General features: G+C 42.2%; 2 protein-coding genes across 4 annotated transcripts; both read right to left on the bottom strand.

Moving 5' to 3' along the window:
• Positions 1–516: 516 nt before the first annotated feature.
• baz2a (bromodomain adjacent to zinc finger domain, 2A) lies at positions 517–17,061 on the bottom strand. Of its 3 annotated transcripts, none has more exons than XM_080898228.1 (30): positions 16,884–17,061; positions 15,504–15,627; positions 13,432–14,325; positions 10,772–12,877; positions 10,329–10,604; positions 9,913–10,242; positions 9,773–9,833; positions 9,268–9,376; positions 9,016–9,117; positions 8,664–8,886; positions 8,504–8,565; positions 8,344–8,409; positions 7,836–8,228; positions 7,483–7,737; positions 7,172–7,386; positions 7,007–7,081; positions 6,745–6,919; positions 6,602–6,664; positions 6,372–6,516; positions 5,644–6,278; positions 5,217–5,559; positions 4,884–5,039; positions 4,640–4,800; positions 4,246–4,311; positions 3,859–4,142; positions 3,618–3,753; positions 3,346–3,492; positions 3,004–3,233; positions 2,737–2,880; positions 517–2,458 (listed from the first exon to the last, which is right to left on the bottom strand). In XM_080898228.1, exons 2-30 carry the CDS (start codon positions 15,625–15,627, stop codon positions 2,299–2,301), a joined length of 8,136 nt encoding a protein of 2,711 aa, XP_080754354.1. In that variant the 5' UTR covers positions 16,884–17,061; the 3' UTR covers positions 517–2,298. The 3 variants fall into 3 exon arrangements, with proteins under 3 accessions (XP_080754354.1, XP_080754356.1, XP_080754355.1); XM_080898230.1 differs by having other exon boundaries at positions 16,992–17,052; XM_080898229.1 differs by lacking the exon at positions 16,884–17,061 and adding an exon at positions 16,540–16,767.
• Positions 17,062–20,496: 3,435 nt separating this feature from the next.
• LOC308406932 (prostaglandin E synthase 3-like) lies at positions 20,497–25,851 on the bottom strand. Its single transcript, XM_080898252.1, has 8 exons — positions 25,629–25,851; positions 24,368–24,481; positions 24,197–24,266; positions 23,991–24,089; positions 23,811–23,900; positions 21,745–21,801; positions 21,583–21,610; positions 20,497–21,481 (listed from the first exon to the last, which is right to left on the bottom strand). Coding segments are annotated over exons 1-8 (480 nt in total). The 5' UTR covers positions 25,631–25,851; the 3' UTR covers positions 20,497–21,461.
• Positions 25,852–26,130: the final 279 nt, after the last annotated feature.

Raw genomic sequence — 26,130 nt, 5'->3', positions numbered from 1 at the left:
GGAGCAAAATCTCTTTCGTTCTGAAGTCAAAGCGGGTACAACCCAAAAGCAGCGCTTTCCCCAAGTATTACAGCAAAGATATTCAGCAACGGTTTGAAAAATATGAAGATTACAATTTAAAAATGTATTTTCAATCGAACATTAGCAGGATTTACTAGAACTAACCCAAACCAGCAACCCACGTTTGAAACCACAGGTCATCCCTGAAGGATCGTTGTCCACAGAGATGTTTTGTCAGGATGAGAGTTTACAAGATGGATGGTTTTAAGATTGGAGCTGTATACCCAACTGCTCGAGTAGAACATATAATAGTTTTTCTATTGAACTTTGCAAGCAGAACCTTTAAAACTTTCAGTTAAATAGCCAGTTACTAGGTAGTTTTTCCAGATTAGGATAAAACTGAAGCACCTGAAGGAAATCGAACAACTGCGGAGTGGGAGACGGACAGAGAAGAGATGCAAGCATCCAGATATAAAGCTCCGTGGAGAAAGGGCAAAACAGAAATACAGAAATAAGTACTTTCTACTAGATGTGGTTCTTTATTCAACTCACAGTACATTCTACAGATGCACACGTGTTACATCACCTTAATACAACAGAGTCTTGTAATACCTCCTCTTAAAAATGATGAATTGGTCCTAAAAATATAAAGGAACAAATTTAAAGTCACCAAAACTGTACATTATTAAAAAGTCACTTAACACCACATTTGGTTTTTGTCCTTTTTTTTGTTGTTTTTTGAAAAAAAAAAACCAAAAAAACCCCACTGTCCCTTTAAGTGTAATAGGGAACATCCACGTTTATTTCCTATCAGCGGTGTTGAGTTCAGTGTAAGAAACAAGTTTAAATAAAACCCAGACTGTGGAGTCATCCTGTCGCCTTCATAGCACACCAACCATGCCGTGCAACATTGTACATTGGCCCATGTACAGCACAAAAAATATGTATCAATAAAAGGAATGTAAGGTTGAAACCCAGGCAGCACTGTGCCCAGCACTTCATCGTCAGCTCCTTTGCAATTCTAGTCTTTAAAAAGAGAGGATTTTAGCCTACTGTAGCCTTTCAGAGGTGTTCGTGTGGTCAGACGAGCTACAGAAAAACGTGTGTGTGTGAGAGAACTGCAGGTCTGAAGCTTTAATACACTCCTGTCAATCTTGATTACAGTGTAAAAGCAAACTTTCATTGTGTGTTCTCGCAAACGGACTATTTAATAAGTGCTTAAAATTACAGTGCCATCCTTTTGGTTGCACACAGTCAGAGACACAGATCAGGTGTAGCTAGCTGAATATTTACTCTTATCAGACAGGAAAGTGAAATAAATAGTCTACGACTGACCGACCAACACTAAAAATCCTCCAGTTCCGGAAACCAGTGTCTTTCACACAGCAGCAGGAGATGGGTGTGTGTCTGTGTGTTTGTGTGGGACTGTGTGCATGTTTGTGTGTGGTGGTGGAAAAGTGTTTCACGTGTGCGTGCAAGACTTTAAGTGGAGGTTATACAACGTCTACTCATGACAGTCCAGAAACAGATTCCTTTTAGTTTAACTGGCCTTTTCATAAATCATCTAGACATCTCTATAAGGTAATCTGTACACATTCACTACAAGCTATTGCTATTAAATAATCCCAGCTATTGTAATCTTTATATATATTTATATATAGAATATATAATAAAAATATATTGAGCAAAAAAATTACTTCTAGGCATAAGACCACGTTACATTACATTTCCAATGAACAGGTAAGAAATGGCCCAAGCTCTGAAGAGTTTCGATACGTTTAGTCATTGAGTGGTGGCTAAGCAGGTCCAGTATCCAGCATGATGGCTGCAATAGTGTGATCGGTCCCTGACCTTCAGGGTGAGTCTGAGGGCCAAAATACTCAGGGCCTGAGACCGCGTCATCAACCCACAGCGGGGCTTGACCAAAGGCCTTGCTACGACATGGGGCTCACGTGAAAGGACATGACAGGAGAACGCTAACAAAAATGAGGTGCTGAGGTGAAGATGCGGAGACACGGAACAATGGAAGGTGAACAGAGACTCGTTCTCGCTATCTGCGATGGGGAATGGGTACAAGTTCAACCCAGTTCAGCTTTGGGCCCTTAGAAAAAGGTTAGGCCGGTAGAGGAAACAATAACAGACAAATAGCCAAAATCTATACATATATACCTTTACAGAGAATACACATAGCTGGAAGAAACTCCAGACAGTCTTAGCAGTAATGGAGAGTGTGTGACTGGGACGGTGAAAGCACCAACAGTCTACAGCCCCACCATCAGCGGGGATCGTCGTAGGCTCCTATTTCTCCTTATTTGAGTAGAACTCCGCCCAGCGGCTCTCAAAGAAACGCCTCATCGAATGTCCTGCCATTCCCACCTCTGACGTGTCTTCATTGAAGAGCTCACAGTTGTTGAAGACCAACTGAGCATCTGCTGCAAATTCCTCGCAGCTGAGGTACCTGAGATGAGGATAAACAGGCAGAGAAGCTTAGAAACAAGGGACAAATGACTGGCAGGGATTAAAAATGTCTGAAAAATCCAAATCATTGAACTGTATAAAGTAAGAGCAGTTGATTTAACATCATTGTGATCTAAAGACTCTTGTGCTTTTCCATTCAGTTCTCATATAAGAGCGAGAGAGAGAAAGACTACCCCCCCCCCCCCCCCTCCCCACTGCAATGCAGTGAACCCTACGCTTCTTTGCATTAATGAGACGTGCAGCATAATCAGCACTTACCCTCCTTGTAACAGTCTTTCTCTCATGGTGAGGAAGTCCATGGGGTTCTTGATGATTCGGCGGTAACCTGGCACCAGTCGGGGATTGACAGGTTCAAGGAATGGCCAGGCGTCTGCATGAGCCTCCATCTCCATTAGAATGATCCTGGCAGGAATTTTTTTTAAGAGTATTAACACGAATCCCCCGCAATGTAGCTGTCAAAACATCTCAGAAGACTTTAAAATCATATCATGCAGAGCTGGTGCACTCATGGCAGGTGGGACTCACTCGCAGAAGGTGAGGTCGGGTTGGTTGCGTGTTGTCATGCGGCGCCGTTTAGCGCTGCTTCCTTCTCCGGAGTGACGAGAAGATGAGGGAGGTGTCGTCACGTCTTTGTGCCGTGTCGTCATTCCGCCACTGCGTCGTGTTGTCACCTCGTCCTCGGAGCTGTCGTCTTCGTAACGTCTCTTCTTCACCCTGGTGCGCTTTTTGGACAAGCGCAGTGAATCGTCTTCATCCTACAAAAAAGGAGAATATTTCTTAAAACGAAGCAATTTCAGGGATACGATCTTAAGATTGAAAAACGGCTCAAAGTGTTATGACGTCAAGAGTGAGAAGAGGAGTTCTCACCTTAGCGACACAAGTGGGACAAAACCAGTCTCCCTCTGGAATCTGGGTGATTTTAGGCCGCAAGCAGTACATGTGGCAGCCACGATCGCAGCCGTCGCACAGCAGCAGGCACTCATCATTGTCTCCCTTCTTGCAAACTTGGCAGATCTTTAAAAAAAAAAGAAAAAGAAAGAAAAGAGAGAAGCATTTATCCCATAAAGGTTAGAAACCTTAGGAGTTTGAGAAGAATTTAGTGAAATTAAGTCCAACCAGGCATTTCTAAGATTTCTTACCACTTTAGTCACAGATCTCTCCCAAGCAATGGCCTTTTCCAACTGAAGTAAACACAGACACAGCTGGGGAGCACTACGGCAGCGGTCTAAAGCCTGACGCCATGTCCGCAGTCGAGACGTGATTTCACTTTCCAGACTGGAACAGAAGAAAATTAGTTAACCCCAAAAAAAGAAAAAAAAAAGTGTACCATATGAAATGTAGGATTAATTTATCCCATTTAGTCCAGGTTGTTTTTCTCACCTGATGACATCCATGGGATGCTCCTCTCCAGGTGTGGGAGTGAGAGGAGCGAGGCGCATCACTTCTGCGGGGTTCCAGAGCGGCTCCTTCAGGTAGCGTCTCTCGATGTTTCGCTCGAGGTTGGCTAGCCGCAGCACGCCCAGGTCCAGCGGGTGTGTGGCGATTCGCGGCAAGCCAGACCACTCCTTCTTGGTTCGCACGATCCAGTCGTCACGTGGGTCAGCGTCATGTTCGTAGTATTGGAGGTCATCGCGTGTGGAGTCTGGATCTGGGATTGTGTAGGGCTTAAAGGAGACAGAGATAGGAGGAATTTAAGTATCAGTGACGGACTTTAACACACATCGGGTTTCAACAGAGGAAATGTGTTATCAGTGTTTTAAGGTTTACCTGAAATTCGGCCATTGGTGCGTCTGTGGTTGTTTCAGCATCGGTCATAGCGCTCTGAGGAAGTGCCTTGAAAAAACAAAATAAAATAAGTTTTACTACAAAAAATTAAAAAAAATCTACATGCACATTTGTTGTAACTTAGATACTTTTCTTGTTGCCATTTAAAGTTTACGCATATTCAAACCTAAAGCTGCATCCTGGAGCATTGTATGAATTCTTTGACAGCAGAGACACACACAAAGCAGGGATATCGAGGTCTGCAGAGGATATGAACTTCTTGTGCAAACATTTCCTGCTTTTATTTTCTTTAAATCACATTAATTCACTCCTGTTAAAGCTTTAAGAATACAGAGTGGTTCTGTTTTATTGTGTGGTTTTAGTTGTGATTTTCTACCTTCAAATGGAGGTCAGCAGCAATAACCCGCTGTTCCAGGTCCTCCACCCACTGTAGTGCGCTGATGTCTGTCTCCACTGTTTTCTCCTGCACTTGCCAGGGCTGCTGCAGAGCCTCTAGCAGAGCATCCTTCTCTTCTACCTTCAACTCAAAGATTGGGTCTAATTGGATGAGAAAATCTTAATGAGAACAAATATGGCACAATTATGGGAAAGCTCATAATGATCCAGTTAACAACATTCACCGTTAATCGGTTTGGTGCATATCTCGGCCAAGCTCTCCATGTGTTTGGCTAAATGCTTATGGAGCACCTTCTCCCTGATGCCTCTTGGATGGAGGGACTGCAAGGTGATAAACAGTTCCTCTGGGGTCTTGATCCACCACCAGCCACGCACCATTGCTGGAGGGGGGAAAGAAAAAGAAGCAAAATTAAACACATTAAACAAGTGAAAAAAGAAACCAAAAACACAGGAAGAGTATGTCACCCCAGAAAACAGTGAAGGCCACAGAAATCTTCATGCATATTTATGGAATTCAAATAATTTCTGAGGTAAAACTGATACATTTCAGTACTTACATGCTGGGATAGGCTTGACCACTAGCTGTGTGAAGTACTGCTGTTCAAGCTCCTGGAAAACTGAGTTTGGTGGGCGGCCGCGGCGTTTTGCTGCAGCTCCACGGGGCCCTCTGCGGGCAGGACTGCTCCCTCTGCTGCCTCTCCTTCGCCTGCGAGCTGGTCTGGCAGGTGTGGCAGGAGTGGATGGAGCTGGAGGATTGGGAGTTGGAAGGAGCTGAGGGTTTGTTGGTGGAGAACTGGCTGGGACAGCACAACCAGGGCCTGTAGGTGGAATGTCCTGTAGTGCTGGTGGTGCTGGAACCACAGGGTCAGCAGGAGGTAGGCAAGGCAAAAGTGGGTCCGGCTAAGAAGGAGGAGATTATTGATTTTTACATTATACAGACTGTGCATTGTTGTAATATTTACTATCATCATTCTGGTGGCTAACCTGCACGAGTGGAGCAGTAAGTGCAGACAGAGCACTCGGGATCTGCGGGAGAAGTTTGGGGGGTGAGCTGGGTGAAGTGGGCGTCTGGAGCTCAGTCAGAGAGTTATCATCACACGGTTGTTTGGGGAGCAGGTTGAACCACTGTCCTTGCTTCTCTGCCAGCTCTTTAACACTCTCCTCCGGTCGATTACCCTCTGGAGCTTCCCCTGCTGATGAGCATGTGCCATTCATCACTGCTTCCTGTGATTGGCTGAGCCAGCTCTGGAAAGCCGCTTGTGTGAGGTCTTGTGTCCCGCTATTTGGTGATCCTGGCCCTTCCTCACTCCGGGACCTGACGCTACTTCTACGCCGGCGGCGGATTTTTGCTGTGCGGAGGTGAAGCTCAACTTCAGGTTTGATTTTCCGGGGACGTCCGCGTCCTCTCGGCCTGCTCATGAGGGATGCAGTGCCCGGGAGGGGATCCTCCTCCTCCGCAGAGAAGGTCTGGGCCTGGCCTGGGGTCGCAGAAGTCGGAGAGGAAGGCAGAGTAGGAGGAGGAGTGGTTGGCAAGGGAGCTTCCTCAACTTTGGGCTCCTTTTTGGGCTCTTTTTTAAGGAAGGTGACAGGCACCTCCGCTATAAGGACTTCTCCAGAAGCTACAAGATAGAACAGTAAGGAAATGCTGAAGTAACGACAGACAAGTTAACGGTTTATAAAGCATAAATATTCGAGTTTAGACTCAGACTTACTCAGCAGCTCTTCAGGGCCCTCGACGAGAACTCCTCCAAGGTGAGGTAGGGCCAAATATCTGCGCCGGTAACGGTCCTGCCCCAGCAGTATAGCCCGCATGGAATGAGATGACTGTAGCAGCTTTTTACGGAAAAACGCTTGGCGCTGTGGAGGATTAAGAGCAAAGGAATATTTAATATTAAGCAACAAACATGTATACAGCACTGTGCCTGTGTCATATCAGCTTTACCTTAGTTAGCTTATCTATCTGCCTTTCAAGCTCTGGAATGCTAGCATTGGTAGGGCTCTCGCTCTGCAGCAAAGAAGGAGTTCAATTAGTCTCAAGTGCATGCATGATCGTGCTGTAGTTAAAACAGTAGAGCTGAAACATACATCACTGAGTTTGGGTTCTTCTTTGCGTGCACGGCGGTTCCCTCTCTCAAGGATTACACCACTCTCCTCCAGGCTGAGGTTCTCCTCCTCAGCTACTCTTGCACTACGCCTCCTCTCCTCAAAACACAGCTCTTCCTCTGAGCGTCCTGTACGACGTGATAGCGCCGCCTTCAGCCTGGCAGGAGGAAAACAAGTCCAACATTTAATACTGCTTGGATAAGTAGCAGAACTGAAAATAAGCGTTTAAGAACATTGATCTTACTTTCGGAGTTTCCCCTCAATGATCCACTTGTTCTTCCTGTAGGTTGTCATATTCTCCACTGTGTTGTCAATATCACTGAAATTTAAAACAAACACTGATCTTACTGTTTCTTGAGTAAACTCTCCCTTTAAGCAGTCTTAGAACAAGTAATCATCTTGAACATACTTGATCACAGTGTTACTGCTGTTAAGCTCTTCCACAAGGAAACCCAGGATGGCTGCCTTGGTGTCAGGAGGCAGGGCGTGAAATGGTTTGGTTCTCAGGGTGTTGCACACTTCTGTCTCATAGCCATGAGCTTCCAAAAAAATGCGAAGTACTTCTGAAACTGTGCTGCGGGTCAGCTCCAACTCAACCAGCTTTTCCCCAAGGATCTTTACCGACTGGAGATTAAAGAAAAACTCAGACTAACGGGTTTCCGCCACATACCAAATGGGGTTACATTAATAAGCAGAATGCTTGAAGTGTATCACACACACCTGATAATACGATGGTAGGCCTGGATCATGTAGTGCAGCCTCCACCAGCTTTAGCAGTAGATCCTGCAGCTCTCCTTGGCTGTCACCCAGGCCCAGGAGGCCTTCCTGCAGGGTAGCAAGGCTGGGGATGTCCTTGGGTATGTTGAGACCGATCACCTTTCCATACGCGTGTAAGAACTCTACCACAGCCAGACAGTGTGCAAAAGCTGTTCCAGAAAGCACCACACCAGGAATACGGGACAGCTCCGGGAGGGGCTATTGGAAACAAAGTTCAAAGGTCACAAAACATCAGTTTTTACATCAAAATTTTAAAAAAAAACATTTTCTAAAAAGGGGGTTAAATTAAAACTCACTTTGTGATCAGTGAGACACATATCCTCTGTGGGCTTCTTCAGCTCTTCGGCTATCAACTGCTGCCTCTTCCGCTCCTCCATCCGTCGCTGGGCCTGTGCTCTCCGCTCTGCTGCCCTCTTAGCAGCCAGAACAGCCTGAGCTGCAGCCTCTGCCTCCGCCTGAGCTTTAGCCAGGGCCTTGGCTTTACTCCGAGCCCCCAGCACCCTCTTACCCTGGGCCACCCTTTCCGTGTCAGTCTGCTGAACCGGTGGGGTGGGCTCAACCTTAATTGACCTCCTCCGGCCGAGATTCTTAGGCTCTGCAGCAGACTCTGATGCCGGCTGTGAAGCCTGTGGCGCTGATGGGTCAGTTGGTTCAGCCTTTGCCTCTAGGTGCTGGGCCTCTTGCTCGAGCTAAAACAAAAATGAATAAAATAAAATAAAATAAGAAATAAACACAAAATGATGAAGAGGTGGAGGTGATAAAGATGTGCGTCTGAGGACACGAGTGTTAAGCATTTTTCTTTACCTTTGCTCTCTTTTTTTCATCTCTCATTTTCTTAATCTTTGCATCCTCCCTTCTCTTCATTCTTGCCTAAAAAAAACAATAAATAAACGGCACCAACAAAATCAGGATGATAAATGAATAGTGTAACAGATCAGGATTACAATCAACTTGATCTACATACCTTTCTTTTCATTTTCTTTTTGATTTTAGCCAATTTCTCCTTTTCCTCCTCTGTGAGAGCTTCTATTTTTAAACACAGGGAATTAAAAATTATTTAGTCGCAGTAGAAAGAATGAGTTTATATAATGAGCAAAGACATTACGCACAACTTCTTTACTCACCCTTGGCTTCAAGTCGTTTAAGCAGCTTGGCATCAACCTTGCTAAGGAAATCAATCATCTTCGGTTTAGGAGGTCTACCGGGGCGACGGACCTGTCCTCCCTTTACCCCACGAACCCTGCGAGGTTTTTCTTTATCGGGATTTGGAGGTCGACCACGACGACCAGTGATGGCCATGATCATAGAGGGAACTTCCTCATTAGCCAGAAGGACCCACTTCACACCCTATAAAACACAGAGAAAACAGACTTTCAAAAACAATTTTCCTATATATTTTTTAAGCATTTTTAATACCTAAAGTTTAACTGTTGAGTATTTGAATACTTTATAGTTCTAATGTGAAAATATACAGACCTCGGGAGTTTCTCTCTCTTCGTAGAAGTCTCCAACAGGCATGCGTGGACTGAAGCTGAAGTGTTCTCGCGTGACCACACTGTCTGTGTGTTTCTTCAAGTACTGTGTCATTAAGTAATAAAGACACAGCCGGAGAAGCATGAGACAAAAATCCGAGTTTTAACATAATATAAAACCATAAATGAGAAGACCATGATTTTAAGAGTTTCAAATAACTTTTTAAGAATAATTAAAAAGTTCTGGGAAATTCACCTTGATAATTTCTGGAAACTGTTTCATCCTCCTTCCACAAGGAGTATAGTACCAAGTTTCGCCCTTCATCCGGTTCTCCATTTTCTTCACACGAATCTCTCTCTTCCAACTACAATTAAAACAGCGTTGATCATTACAGTCTTGTCATACCTTTTTCCAACTAATTTAAGGATATTTTTGTAAACAACAAATATGAATTTATCATCCTTCCAGATATACGTCTGGTTTAGTTTGTTTACATCTAGGTTTCCATGGTATCACATTTGGCTAGCAAGGACAAAACCTCACTGAAAAATTGACATTGTTAATGAAGACGTTTTTATAATAATTTAACTTGACATCAGTTATTAAAGCTTCAGCAAAGATAAGCGTGCTCACTAAATCCAAATAGCGCTTCTGTCATGTGAATATTTGACTGTGTTGACTTAGAATTTTTTTTATATGACGAGTTCTGACTGAATTTGTGTCGTGTAAAAGCTCAATAAACAGTAAAAGGAAACTTTACCCGTGCAGCAGAGGGAACTGGACCTGCTCCTCTGTTGCCACTCTTCGTCTGCCAGATTCACCTGTTCCAACAAACCAAAGGTTTACCATCAAACTCTTAAACAGTGACATCTTCTTTCAACAAAATGGCCTTTTCATTACCTGCAGTGGAGCTGTCGTCGTTTTCATCAGCATCATCACCAGCTGTTTCTGCATCTTGTTTCTTCACCCTTTTCATCTTCTTGGCTTTCTCGACTGTTGGGCTGATAGATGAAGCGTTGGCCAAAACAGCGTCAATCGTGGCTGTTATTGGATCAACCTCTTCTGTGGAAGGCCCAGCCTCCCCAGATGTTTCGTGCGCATCAACCTTTAGAGACTTCTTTCTCTTTCTGCCCTTAGCTGGCTCCACATTAGTCCCTTCCTGTTCGTTAGACTTCATTTTCTCCACCTTTGGGGTTCGACCCCGAGGCTTCGGCTGGACCTCCTCTGGAGCTGAACACAAAAGAGAAAAAAAATATTGTAAGGTAAAATCTAATACTATTAGAATAGCACTCTGTTGGAAGTCGACTGTTAAATACCTGCAGGTTTAATCCATATTGCCTTAGTAGTTCGAGGTTTGCGTGGTTTCCCTGGGGTTTTCAGATTTCCTCCGGCAGCTGGCAAAGTCTGATCAGTAACTTGTTGGAGTGGGTGTACAGCAGGGCTCTGTGCTGGGGTACTGAAGGCGATGAAGTTCTCATCTCTCATCTTGAAACTTGGTGGTGTCATTGTGTCATCAGCAGCGATTTTAGTATTAATGCCTCCAGATGAGTCTGGTGTATCATGTCCTCTGGGATCCCAGCCTGCTTCAGGTCCTGAGAATGAACAGAGCTCAAGACTAAGTAAGTGATGTTAGGCGTACAGTTCCAACAGAGAAAAGAATATTCTGATAAAGAATAATACTCTATTATTTAAACTGACAACTTCTTCCTGTCAAATGATGCCATACTAGTTTTAATGATCAGAAAAGAAATAACTGTACCTTGCTGAGATGACACAAACAAGTGTGTGTTGGACACATCACTCAAATCAACAGGAGGCTCTTCAGTCTGAGAGGTGTTGTCTAGAGAAGACTCCATCACTGATTCTCCTGTAATTTCGCAGCCGTTCCTGGTTTCTTCTGCTTCTGAGGTCTCTCCTTCCCTGGTGGAGTCTAATGTGTTGTCTCTGGAGTCTTCCACAGAAAAGCTGCTATCTACAGAGTTGTCAAATATACTAGATGGCTCCTCTTCTGCGCAGGAAGTGTTGTCAAACTGAGAATTGCCCTTTCTCACGTGAAAGCTGTTGTCAAAGTGAGTCGAGTCCTCTATCCATGAGCTATCACCGCCTAAAAGAGAGGTCTTTTCTAAAGTAGAGTCGACACTGATTCCAGAGGGGGTGTTGCAGGTTGAATTGCCGTCATACTGAGAGGCCGGATGCGAAGAGTTTGCAAAGCTTGTCCTGCTAAGGTATGGAGACTTTCTGAGAGGAGCTTGGTCTATCGTGCAGTCCTCTGCTGCCCAGACATCACTTGGCATGTGGTGATTTTCAGAATCTGTTTGCCCATTCTTGGGCTTTTGATCAGGAGCGAGTGTGGTTTGTAAAGTTTTCCCAGGAAGCTCAGAGAGGGATTTGGGTGGCTGACTTTCAGATTTATGACTCTCAGGTGCTTCCAGCTGTGGCATCCTTACCAGGCCTGAATCAAGCAAAGGGAGGTGTTCCTCTGCGTTTTCATTTCTTTTATCAGCTAGTGCTTTCCTGTCCTCACAATGGCCATGGTGCTCAGACTTGGAAGGTGACTGCTTTAGCACACGAGGAGGAGCGGTGTTAGGAGGATGTCGCTCAAGGTCAGAACTTTGGACCACTCCAGAAGATGTACCCGTTACAGGAGGCACAGACACCAAGGCAGGAGGGCTGGGTAGGGGTGCAGTCCTGGAGGCTTGAGTGGTTAGAAGAGGTAGGGTAGACAGAGGTCTCACTGTAGGACTTACATGGTCAGTGATCGAGGGCAAATTCATGCCCCCTGGTGGTGATGAAGCAATGGAAAGACCCAAATCAACAGCTTGAGGAGTGTATTTCTGACCCTGCAGTGTGAATGCTGGTTCACTGCCAACTAGAGGAGTTTTTTCCACTGAAGAGGGTGATGCAGATGGCAATGAGCAAGGGCCAGGTGGTGTCAAGGTTGAAGGTCCCAATAAAGACATCTGAGATGGAGCTAAACCGCCAGATGAGGAATTTGCAGCCACAGAGTCAGAAATCAGTTTTGGGGGTCCAGGCTTTTCATGTTGACCTCCAGATGCATCAGAGAAACGTGGTGGCATCAAAGGTGGCTTAGATTCTTGAACCATTTGCCTCTCAACCAACAAGCTGGGTTCAGAGTAAGTAGATGCAGACACTATGGAAGGAGGCAACTGTTGTACAGGAAGTCCAGAAACAGTTGCAGGCTTTTGATGAAATGCAGACTCCAATGATGAAGAGACTGAAGAAACTGCTGCAGGTCTAGACAAACTATCAGTCGAAGCAAGAGGTGTAGACAGCTTTGAAGGTGATACAGGAAGCGATGAGGTGGATGAAGACCCCACTAACAGATGCTTGAATCCTGCAGGTGATATATCACTCATGCCAGGAGGGGGAGGCCTGAGGCCTTGAACCATCAGGGGAGGAGAAGAGAGCCTGGGAGCAGCTGTTGGAGATGGGGCAAAGGATACACTGGGAGGTGTTGATATTTGTGGTGAAGTAGATTCTACATCAGGAGACGAAATTATAGTGGGTCCAGCCTCAGATGTAGGAGATCCAGAGAAAGCAGGAGCTGCAGACACCTGAGGTGGTGTTGAGGACTTGGTTAAAGAAACAGATGTATTTGCTGTAGCCACAGAGAGCTGCGACTGAGGAGGTGGGTTAACAGCTGGATCTCTGACTGGGGAAGACATTTCTGGGCGCTGAGCTGCTGGCTGTTCCGAAAGCTGACGATAATCACTCGGAGGACCCACATGAGCAGCAGGAGGTTTGGATTGGTGACTATCAGTCTTGGGTAGCCTCTGGGCAACAGGTGACCTATCACTGCCGTTGTAGCTTGTGTCTACCTCCCTGACAGTTTCCCTCGTATGCCCTAAAATAAGGAGGGAAAAAAAACATAGCAAAACTGTTAATATAATGCGAGATTGTTGTACACTGAAACACATGGTTTTTATTCTCATACTAAACATAGATAGTGAAAATAAAAAAAAAATAATAATTTCGACTGATCAGACATTAAACATAGTCAAACATTGGCACCTGCTGGTTAAATAATGGCACTGTCCCCAATAATAAATAATGTCAACGAGTGACGTAATACTGAACACTGTATTAACTAAGACTGGAAATATTTTCTGTTTTATTATGAATTAAACACTTGATGATTTATTTATCCTTTTCCAGGAATTAAAAGGTGACTCATTAAATTGCAATATTTTGTCTAAATACATTTGGCTTTCTGATTACCAGGACAAAACATCAGCTGTTTCTGTTGGTCAAGTAATCAATTCACATTTAACAACTAACACAGTCTATCACAGTTATTTGTATCACTCAAAAGCTGGCATTAAAATGAGGAAATAGACTATACACAGATTGATTAAATTGATTGAAACTGCAAAAAACAAAAATATATTTAAGGGTCACCTTGCATTGGAGAGGACATCCCCACATTGCTAGAGTGGGGGCTCCGTTCCCTGCTGTGGCCCTTTGGAGATCCACTATCCTGCACAGCTGATGGTGACATCATTTGTGCCGAGGACATCCCCACGGGCAGAGGGCTGCCAGTGCTCCCTCTGCCTAAGCTGTGGTGCTGAGGGCTGCCACGTGGAGGAGTGAAATTCTGAGAAGCTGGAGGCATCATCTGAGCCTGGGCTTGTGGCTGAGTTTGCTGTTGTGGTGGCGGCTGCTGCTGCTGGGGTGATGACAGGGACGGGTGCTGATGCTGGTAATACGGCATCCCATTCGGCATCATGCCGTAATGCTGTGGTTGCTGGTGCTGCTGGTGGCGGTGGTGTGGGAGAGGCTGGGAGGAATGGAAGTGTTGTTGTGATGCCTGATGAGGGGTTGCCTGTAAGGACTGCTGCTGGTGATGCTGTGGTGGTGTAATCCCAGGATGTGCTTGACTCTGGTAGGTCCCATACATGCCATGGGAATTATAACTCATCTGCTGGGTGCCAGGGTTACTCCTGTTCCAGTACTGGTTCCCCGTGAGAGGCATGTTCGCTGGGCCTGAAACAGGGGCCTGATGGGAGCTTTCTATCCCCCCATTCAGCTGGTACTGTCCATGACCCTGGAACTGATGCTGTGACTGAGGCTGAACCATCCCAGGTGTAGACTGCTTCTGATGCATCCCATGCGCAGGAGAGTTGCTCACAGCTGGGCCATACTGAGGGTGCCCTCCCCACAAGTAGTCATAGCCCACGCTGCTCTGGTGGTGGTTGCTCAAGTGTGGATAAGGGGCCGATGGTGGGTGGGAACCAGGGACACTGGATCCGAGTACAGTAGTGACGCCATTCACATTCATTTCGCCATTCATATCTGTTAGTAAGAAATACAAGTTGAAAAAAAGCTATAATGGTAAAAATCTGTCTCTGAGTCACTGAGATCTGGGGCCTGTACTGCAAAGCAATTTCAACATACCCAAGACATCATTCCCTTATCTGGTTTCACACTTTGTCAATCAGGCTAAGTGGTCAATATGGTTACCAACTCCATAAATCAAGCCAGGGTTTCCCAATCTAGCTATGACCATGTGCACATTAAAAGGGTGACAATGGCAGCATTTGACCAATCATCCACAAATCTACTGAAGGTAGAGTACTGATGTTACAAAGGAATAAAATTAAAATATTAAAAAAAAACTATAAGGAGTTTTAACACATAATACAGACTGAAAGCAGTGTGTGGGCATGTGAGAGAGGAAAAGGACAGTATTACAATTGTTGTATGAACGTGTGCGGACTTTAAGTGATATAGTCAGTAAGACTGGAAAAGGCCCAGTATGCCAAAAACATCTGGCCTAACTGAAGCAAGAAAGAAAAGCTGGAAAAAATGCTGCGTAAGTTACCAGGCGTTTCAGTATTACAGTTCATTCAATGTCAAGATGTGCCTAAGACACTTCTAGCTTTCTCTTTCAACTGCAGCCCAAGTGATGTCAAGTGTTTTGAGAAGAAGGAAACAGCACACACACAAAAAGTTCAAACCGGTCAGGGTACTTTTTCCTACTTGTAGTTTGTGGAAATGTCATCAGTTTCATGGCTTAGGTGAGCACCGCATAAATATATTAAGGATAATATAACAATAAATATCATTGCAGGAAACAAAAAAACATCAGGAATAATAAAGTCTCACCTGAAGAAAAGGGAAATCTGAGTTTCTTAATTGATGTTCAGCAAATAAAAGCAAAAATTTCAGTTTCTAAAACCTCTAGGTCTTTTCTCCAAAGAAATGCTCTAGTGATGAATTCATATACCTGATGTTGTCTTATCTTGAACATAAACCGCTCTAGCAGGTGAGTTCTGCACTATAAGTTACCACGGTGATATATTCCAAGTTGAACAACAATCCTACCATTGAAAACCCAGGGTTTTAACCCTGTAGTTCTCAGTAAGAACTCAGTAAGCCCCCTAATCCCACTTTATGGTAAAGGCCACAATTTTTTTCTTTTATATATAAACAGTAAGGTTCATTTTATTCTAAGGTGCAGAAATACTCACTCTTCCCCTGCTGAGGAAAACTCATGGAGGACCCGTTAGTATAAAGAGAATCCCCTGAGGAGAGTTTCAGTCCTGAGTTTGCTGAAGAGTGAGTGCCATAGTTGAAATGATTATTTGAATCCATCTGAAAAACATCAAAAATAAATAAATAGTTAATTTATTAAATGTATTCATTCAGTCTGCTACCTAATGTTAGTCTACAGTATGACGTATGGAAGCGGTGCAGGTACTGAGCACGGATTAAATGTGTGAGAATCTGCATGACCAAATGGCTCTCAAACATATTATTTAATTCATTTTCGCTTCTTTTCGTGCACTTTTGAAGGCAGTCGACGCTACGTAATGCGTGCTATTTCTTCCACGAAATGTCTTTCCTCGGTGATTCTGGCAGCTGCGGCTTGTGACAGGCAGCACCATTTCGCTCCAACAACAACCGTCAAAATGTCGCAGCCAGCAACAGCAGATGCCAGGCCCTAGCGAGTGTAATGGACAAACGGGATATTACGATAGAAGCTCATCATTACCGCTGATGAGGCACTGCTGCTGCTAACACGAGCTCAGGCTCTTCAGGTCTACGGTGATAAATGTACGGCCCAGACACAAACAGTCTGAAGACCCGGCGGCCTCAGCTCAATAACAATGGGAGTGATAATATTTCACACCGTGAGGCCTGGATAATTGTTTTCTACGCCACTCTCCGTTTAAAGGCTGTCTGCAATGCATAAATAGCCCTCAGGACACTTGATTTCCTATTTCAGTAAGGCCGTTGCAATAGCAGGCGTTAGCTTGTCGCGCTAGCTGCGCTCTCAAACGAACAAACCCCCATTTCTACCACTTGCGAGTCAACTGAGCTAACCATTGATAACGTTGGATACAAGTTCAACTCTTCAAAAAGCCATTCAGACAGTTTATTTTAACGTGAAATTCCGTGCGAAAACCCACCCCGCTCCAGTTCCAAGGTTATTTAGCTAAATCATCACAAAAGAGCCTAGCTAACATACGCTAGCCACGTAGCTAACTTAATAGCATTCTTTACGTTTATCCAGAGTAAGCGCTGCGATGTTAGCTCATAGCCGGGTAGCAGGTACCATAACCACGCTACGTTGGATCCATGATGCCCATCAGTGATAGAGAGCTCCGCGAACGAAATAAATATCCACCGGTCTGCCGGTAATGACCAACATCAACCCCCTCATCAGGCTCGCTAGTTAACAGATGGAGGCGTGCTCCCCTTTTGTTCACGGGCTAACGTTAGCTAGCAGCCAGATGAAGTTACATTGTTTACGCTGCGAGCACAGACAATTTTCACAGAGCATCACGATCCTCCCACACTTCCACCGTCCAAAGTTTCCCCGATATTTCTCTAAAAGCGTGTCCGACCTTTCAGTCCTCGGGTCCCGAAGGCGCAGGTGTCTCTAAACGTTCTTCTTAACGGATGTGCGGGTGAAGATGGCAAGGCGATAAATAATAAACAACTATTCCCCTAACCTTTGGGTTTTAAATTAGCAAACATGGCTGGTGTGGTCCGGTGCAGCCATGATCACAGAACAGAGCGAACAGGAGCAAATGTCCCAACAATAACTACGTATGCATCCGGTTACATTTGTTCACTAAATTTCACCCAAAAAAAAGTAAATAAATAAAACTAAACAAATAAAAAATAAACAAGGACATTAAACTATAAATACAAATAGATAAAAGCTCAAACTTAGCAATAATAATAATAATAATAATAACTATTATTATTGATAATTATAATAATATAGGAATTATTATTATTATTAGTCAATACTAACAATAGTATCTGCTATTACAAGTAAAAGAATTACCAACCAAATGCACGTAAAACATGAAAAATAGTTCCTTTTTATTATGAAGAATTATAATAATTTTATTGCATTATTATTACAGATGTCTAGAATTGAAGCAGCATTAAAGAGACAAAGTTAAAATAATTTACTACATAATTGCTATGGTTAATTGACATATATTTTATGTTAATTTTGTTATGTTATTGTCTATTTATATATTATTATCATTTGATTATATTTTTTGTTTTTGCAATTCATATTATCTCTATATTGTTCAGATTTAATAATATTAATATATTCCTCTTTTTTACTTGTGTGTGTTGAATAGCAAGGCTTCTGACATATAATCCTTCCACTATGTAAAGGCATCTTTATGATTACTTTAAATGCTTCTAATTCTGATACTTATTGCTTAGTATGATCGCAATTAGTATGTGCTTGTGACATTTATCATGTCTGAAACGTGTTGGAGGAAAATAAAAGTAAGTCAATCAAGCAATAGCTTCATTTAGAGAAGCATAATTGTTATCATTACATCACCATGGTAAATATTATTATTACAATATTATTAACCTTGAGCCTTCCAGTCTTCTTGAGTGGAAAGTTTCACCAGTCATCGTGAAACACTTTCATACATATTTGGCCAGTTATCTTTTAGCTTTATCTCAATCTTTATCTTAATTGACATTCACTTGAAAAACAAAAAAGATTAAAAGATTATTAACTTTCAGCAAAGTAAGTTTTTAGAAGTTTTTTCCTCTCTTGACGTCGTACTTGTACCACAGTTTTTGTTATTGCAGAACTCTTTAGTGGGTTTTAATTCATCATATGACTGCCATGTCTCTCTTTGTCTCTCATAAACGTTCTGTATATGAGAGCCACGCTTTTATTTTAATGCGCTTCAGGGTGAAAACAGGAAACTCATGTTGCTTATTACCGTCACCTTCTGCTGAATGACAATCAGTGAGAAATTCAGGCCCGAAGAGGAAGTATGCTAATATTCTGGGCCGAGGAGCCTGAAGGCTTCAGGGTCATAGCGCCGAAATACACGGGTAAAAGTTACAGTTACCCCAAATCCTACTCAAGTACAAATACTCCAGTACAAGGTAAATGACGTGTGGGCGTTTTGTATGTTAAAATGATGTAATTATGCGTATCCCATGCCGGCTGATCCCAATGCAATTCACTGATGCCCCCTAAAGGTCTTTTATAATATTTCTCTAGTTTAGGAAGCTTCACTGCCATCCACCTCCTTTTCTTTGCAGTAAATTATTTAGTGCATCATACACTCAGCAGTCATTTTATAGTTGAGCTTAAAATACACACTCACTAACTCCTTTGTTAGATATGTATAGCATCTCATTTTGCCTTCAGAACTGCTTTAATTGCAAAGATTCAGAAAGATGCTGGAAACATTTCTCTGGATTTTGCTCCATATTGACATGATAGGATCACAAAGTTACTGGAGATTTATTAGCTGCAAATGATGTGTGTCTCCCGTTTCATCACACCCCCAAAGTTCTCTACTGGACTGAGATCTGATGACTGTGTCATGTTCAAGAAACCAGTTTGAGATGATCTGAGCTTTGTGATATGACATGACAGTTAGTACAAAGGAGCCCAAAGTGTGCTATGAAAATGTCACCCACACCATTACACCACCGGTAGGGACCTGAGCTATTGACATAAGGCACGATGCATCCATGCTTTCATGATGTTTATGCCAAATTCTGACTGTCCCATCTGAATGTCATAGCAGGAATCAAGACTCATCAGACCAGGTAATGTTTTCCAGTCTTCTATTGTTCCGTTTTGATGAGCCCGTGGGGATTTTAGCCTCAGTTTCCTGTTCTTAGCTAACAGGAGTGGCAACCGTTGTGGTCTTCTGCTGCTACAGTCCATCTGTTTCTAACAGATGTGTTGTTTGTTCAAAGATGCTGTTCTACATTCCTTGGTTGTAACAAGTTGTTATTTGAGTAACTGTTGCGTTCCCATCAGCTCAAAGCAGACTAGCCATTCTCCTCTGACCTCTGGCATCAACAAAGCCATTTCACCCAGACAACTGCCACTGACTGGATATTTTCTTTTTGCCGGACCATCACCCAAGATGGTCTGGTGTAAGTTTGTTATAGCTAAAACAAAACAAAAAAACAAAACTAGATGTGAAAAAAAACCCAAACATTTTCGATAGCTAAAATTAAATAAGAAAGAAATCTAACTGAAATTATTTTGTGAACTTGGAAAATTAACTAGTTTCAGTCTTTGTCAATTTGGTAAAACTTTGTTGTCACTTCTTGCCTGATGAGTCTTTGATGGAGGTGTTTGGTGAGACTTTGGTTTGCTGGAGGTCTACAGGACTGTGAGAGTTAACTGTGTTCAAAAGAAGTTCTACATTTTTATTGCAGTATCTTAACAGATTTTCCCAAATCTTGCCTCTCGTATATGTTCTCCATATAGTAATATCAAAAAAGAGATTAACTAATAAAAACTAAAGTAAAAGGAAAATTTTTCAATACAATAAAAACTGAACTGAAACGACAAAACCCAACCTTGAAACTAACACTCAACTAAAAGGAGAAAAAAAAAAGTCAAAACAAACTAAAATAAAAATTGGAAAATGCAAAACTACAACTGGTCTGGTTTGATGGTAAGATGGTTATGCAGAAGAATCCCTCGGACCAGCCTTTCTGACACTTAAATCCTCTCATTGTGAAGCTCAGTCTGGAGTTCAGCAGGCCATCCTGAGCATATCTACATTCCTGAATGCACTTAATTCCTGCCATGTGATTAGCTTATTGGACATTTGCATTAACAAGCAGTTAAACAGGTGTACCTAATAAAGTGGCAAGCAGATCAGCGAGACTGTCATAATTTATTTTCCCCGATGCATTTTCTTTTTGAAAAAATCTGATGCATTTATGAAATTTACCTCCTCCCCCAGTGGTCCCTCAAAATTAAACTCAGTCTACTATAGTTGGGCAAAAAACATTCACATTATAAACTTGACAGAGAATAATTGCATCATCCCTGCTGTATTCATTTGCATCCGATTCAAATAAGAGTCCAAATTTGCACAGCCTGAACTTCCAATGATTAGAAGTCGTCCCAAAACGCCAGTGATATTGGCAGGCTAACTCATTAACCCTGACACCTCATATCTAAGAAAACAAAAAGCATTTAAAAATGATTCTTCAACAGTTTATTAGAAAGATGTAGACAATAAAAAAAAAAGAATCCCCACTCTAATTCAACATTACTGGTCTCCCTTTACAGTTTATTGACAGTGCAAGTATAATTTGGTCATTACATGTCGCCGTATCGTTCAATCAAGCTGCGTTTTTCAAGCCTCTTTACCAGCTGCAAAATATGTCAGCTCACTTGTGCAGTCTGACACAAGTGTGCACGTTCGGTGGTATAAAGACATAGTCCATATGTTGAATTCATTCAGATTAACAAAGTACAGTAGGTGATCACTGGGAAGATGCAAATATGCCTGGAATGAGTTCAGAAAATTCCAATTTTCTTTCTTCTTCTTCTTTTTTTTTTTTAACGAGCATTAAACAAGAAGTAAAGGGAAACATGTAAGTTGGAAGGTTAAGCTACTGAAACAGTCTTCTTGGATCTCTAATTCACCGCACATGAGAGATGCTTGAAGAAGAACCCAATTGGTAAATTTGCCTAATTATTTTCTTAGAAAAAACAAAAAATCATGAGAAACTACACTGGTCGACTACCTTAAAAACCACAACATTAGGAATGGTTGTGCCTAATCAGCTTTGAACCAATTCATTTGAAGACAGACTGTCAATCTCTTTAACACACATTGCTCAGTTGAGGACAACTATACAGTTTTTTTCCCTCCAACAAATAAGGTGTGCTTAGTTGTAATATTTAACAGTAAAACAAGATATCCAAAAGGTGCAGTACAGCAAATGGAAGTGGAGATAGCTGCTCTGTACAATACCATGCATATCAACCTTCAGTGAACTGATTGGTCAAAGGTTTGGAGCTGAGGCTATGGATTTAAATATGGCTACTGACTCATTATGTACAGTTGTTTGTCACTGCCTTCAGTTTCAAGATATACATTTGTTAATAGTCTTCTCTGTTCTGTTCTTCTGTTTTCTCTCCAGAGTTTTATGGTCTTCTACTCCAAATCTGGCATTTCTGAAAGCAAAGTGAAAAGGAGACATTAAAAGTTGATTGAAAATAAATAAATAAATAAATACAGCTATAAGTGTAGATGCTACAGAAGCTCAAATACTTACTCTCATCGTCACTATCTGCAGATTCATCCTGAAAGAAAAAAAATAAGAGACCTGTGAAATCGATCTTAGGTTACGTCCACAACCTCTAGTGTCACCAATTAAAATCTCCCTTATCTATAAATATAAGATCAATCAAAGAGATGACTGAAGAGGAGGTCTTACATCATCTGCACCGTCTAGATCAGGTAGGTCATCCTCTCCTCCCATGTTGTTCATCATCTGCAATATAAGATTAGCAATTAAAGCCACATCATTTAAATGCCAACGAGTCGAAGACAGATTGATTTTTTTCCCCTTCTTCCTCATGAGATTAGATTTGAGGCATGCATTAATCAGTCAAAACAGTTTTGTTTTGTTTTTTTAAAAGCAGATCGATTACACTTATTCCAGCCCTTTATATGAAAATATACATGGTTCTATATTGTCTTGGACTCTACCAGAGTACTTTTGCACAATTTATATTCAAAATGATCATTCATATTAAAAAACACAACAAAAACAATGGGAAGTGGGTGAGTCCAGGGTTACTTTTCCCAACTTCTAGGTGCGCGACTGAAGCGAGTACCAATGAGAGCTGGGGATACTGCTGATTAATGTATGACAGGTTTGTAAATACTTTACAGGGTTACCTAGGCAACTGGAGCCTGGAATGTCCACTAGCAACCAACAGTGACAGACTGATACATTATGAGCAAATCGCTTCCTGGGTGGACGCCCTATATTTATTTAGACTTAACCTCTCAGTGAATTCATCAAGATTCAAGACTAGTTAAAAACAACTAAAACTGAGTATTTAGAGCAGTTTGAAGCTTTGATGTTTAACAAACAGGAGCAACCTGAAAATCTGCTGAGCTCATTATTTGAAACTTTGTTTAATATGACCATTTACCAGCATCCACCATTGTAACAGTACATATGGCCGAACATAAACACAATGGTTCCACTTTAACGTTGGCAATAGCAGAGCAGAAACAACTTGTTTAGTTTATCATTTACAGACACGGGTAGTCAACAGATTTCTGTTGTTATTAGACACACTAGTAATAAAATAACCTTTCAACCAATTGCACATAGGTGTCACGTTTTTAGATTCAGAAAAATGTGCAGATGATGGGAGACTTCAACCTATGCAGATCTGATAAGTAGTATAAAGTAGGGCTGTGCGATATGGCCAAAATCTCATATCCCGATATAAGACATCTATCGTCCGATAACGATATAAATCACAAAAATGTAACATTTTCTGTAAATTCTGTGAATCTCGGGCAGCTCGACATGCGTGAAGTGTTTCCAGCTGGGCGTCGTGTACTTGGAGTCGAGTGTTTTAACCGATGCATGAAACGATACATTTTTAGACATAAGTTGTAACGGCTGCCGTTTTCTTTGTGAGTATTTATTACACGGCGTGCTGCAGGGAAAAGCCTGTTCTAACGTTTGAGTCTAAGGTTTATTTTTTAGCACCTGGCGGCTCTTTTTTTACTTCTCATCCGTAAATAATCTGCTCTTTCACGTGATTCAATTTATTTTGAAAAGTCTCAATAGGATCTTGAGGTTTATTGTGAAAGGTTTATGTGGAAAATAAACAAGTGGACACAATGGTTTTACTGTCGTTGTTGCTAACGACAACGCATAAAAACAGGCGCTTGTCCGTCCATAGTGTGGTTATATTAAAAATAAGAGAAAGAGAACTGTAAGAAATTAATATAGCCACTACAGTGACCATCAAAACGGTGAAAGAAATATTGCCGTAACACGAAACAAACGATAGCGTAAAATGAAACGACAGACGTTTTTATATCGTCATCCGATAGATATCGTTATATCGAACAGCCCTAGTATAAAGTATGTTGAAGAAGGTCATGTGGGGAAGTAGGTTAAAGTACAGGAATTTTCACCTGGAAGAGTCGAGACTAGAGTCTGCAAGAAGTCTGCCTAAACCTACTGTTTTTAGGAGGATGACATGTCTGGAAGAGAAAAGAGAGGGCTACTTTCTATGTCTCTGGCATTTGTTGGCTTTAGCTGAGTTTATTTAGACTAAAAAAATAAAAAGCAGGGGAAAAAAGTATTTTTACAGTCAGGTACCCTATATCTGCCTTCAAAGTTGTTTCTTTTGCTGGTTCAATTTGAAACTGTCTGTATTAAAGCTTTGTATTAGCCTCATTACGTGAAAAGTGTTTTTTAATTAAGTACTTTTCAAATATGAAGTATGATTTTATCAAAGCGCTTACATCTGAGAATTGATCGAAGTTGCCCATCTCCTCATCTGAGTCGTCCTCCCAGTCTTTCCAATTGTTAAAGTCGACACTGAGCCAACTCAGCTGTGGAAACAAAGTCAACAATTTTTTTTTTTAAATTGCTGTCGTTGCTTAAATCTGAATATTTTTCAGATGTCCTCACGTGTGGCAGACCTTCGCCTTCTCTTTCGTTAGCCTCGGCCACGCCTTCCCTGGCTGCGCTTTTCGTAGATAGCACAACACTGAGCGGTCTGTGCGTTTGTGTTTGGATTCCTGGGTCGAGGTTTAAACAGAGCACAGAAACAAATGCGGTCACTCCTGCATTGTGTGCAGTGAATAAATGTTTTATAGCATTTTTGAAAGCGGTCAGTACAACTTACATTTTCATCAATGGCATCGAAAAGGTTTATTTCATTCTCGTGCTTCACATTGTCAGTTCCTCCAAGACAGCTGCAGGGAACAAAGACACATACTCACTATAAATATACCATATAAGAGAAGGTCCAACAAGAAATGCACAGATAAATGTAGCCAGAATTAGGAAAACTCACCTGAAACCACACTTTGTTTTATCAAAATTGATCTTAACATCTTTGCTGTCTGCTACACAGAACTCTATAAAAACAGAGTCCCTCCTGTCGTACCACTTGGCAGTCGCTGGATGCCTTTAAGAAAATGAAGGGCATGAGAAAAGAAGAAAAAGCATGCAACTCACTTTTATCCTTTAAAAGTTCAGCTTTTCAAGCCTTCAAAAACAACTTCAATGAAAAAAAACAAAAACAAACAAACAATAAATAATCCGAGTGCTGGTGAAGAGACAAGACAGCCTGTTATCAAACCTCCTTTGTGTGAGGTTGCTGTAAAGAGCATCGAGTTACACACACTGCTCCAGTATCAAAAGTGAGACATCTGTGGATACTAAACTGTGACAAGACACATTTACAAGCTGTTGTGGATGGAGGGGCCCCCTTCTCAAATTTTCCTTTTAACTTTTAAGTCTTTAGGGTATAATGTGAGCCAGTATTGCTAATTTTACTTAATGTGGTCTAGTAGCATGACAAGTTCTGAAAAGCTCATCTCTAACTTTGAACATGAGGGATGAACAGAAAAGCCATGTACTTTTCTTTTTTTTTTAAAAAACACCAATGGATACAAATTAAATGATGGGTATATTTGGCTTCATTACCACACACTTCCACCTCAAGTAATTTTACAGAACACATGCATGAGCCTGGCTGACCTGCATCCATTAATTAAATGGTCTTTGCATGGAAGCTACAGGTATGTTTACTGCTCTCTTAGCATTGTGGTGACTGTCTCATTAGATAAATCCTCTTACAAACCCTCAATGCAGTGTGGGGTAGCTAGCTTTAAACATCGTTACAGCCCAAACAAAACCACTGATGGAGTCTGATTTTCTTTACAAATCGGAAATCTTGCCGCAGATCCGATGCTAATCTGATCTTAGCCTTCCAGAAGTCTTAATGAAGCCTCCTGTAGCCAAGCTAACAGCGGTGCCGCTACGCTAGTCGTGCCATGCGGTACACCTGACCCATGCTACAGCTAAAATAAACCGACTCTTTCGCCAATGAAGGATAAAGCGGTCTGCTATATTAGCCTTGCCGATACACTGTGAGGTTTTACCCAGTTTGTAAGGCAGCGAGTCACGCTGAGTCCCTACTTCATTGAGGCCATGCCACCCTCCCGCCTTTCCAACAGCATGTTTCAAGCTGCTAAAGCTAGCTAATCATTCAGCCTGTACTATCGTACTTTCCCTCCACTGCGCCTTTACGTACGCTCCCCACAACTTACATGTCTTGGTGTGAAGTGAATTTCTTTATCACAGATAAAACAGCCTCGTGAAAAAGATCGGTGGCGCCTGTAAAACAAGAAGGAATGCCGCCCAACACACGGCCAAAGCAAACGCCTCTAGCCCCTGGACTCTACTCCGGATCTTATTGCGTATCCCAGGAACGGAATAGCAGTGCTAACGCACTCCGAGCGCACTAGACGTTTCTAGAGCTTTCAGCCACAGCTGCGAGTGATGCGAGAGAGGGCGACTACTATGGCAAGTCACTACAACCTGACTGCGGTCCAAACACCTCAAACGGTTTATCAAGGCTTATGAAGCTGCAGGATCCTTGTAGTATGTAACTGCAACTAGCAACTCAAATGCATGCAAAAATATAAATACAGATAGATCCATAAGTATTTTTACTCTGACGGTTTTTTTGTTTTGTTTTTAATGATTTATTTTTATTTTGCCACCACAGTTTTTAAATCAAGCAAGATGTAGCTCACTTTCAGGTTTAAT

Source organism: Rhamphochromis sp. 'chilingali' (genome assembly GCF_963969265.1).
Source record: "Rhamphochromis sp. 'chilingali' genome assembly, chromosome: 12".
In the NCBI taxonomy this organism is placed as follows: Eukaryota; Metazoa; Chordata; class Actinopteri; order Cichliformes; family Cichlidae; genus Rhamphochromis; species Rhamphochromis sp. 'chilingali'.
Note: the sequence above shows the minus strand (reverse complement) of the source record. Positions and strands in the feature narration are given on the sequence as shown.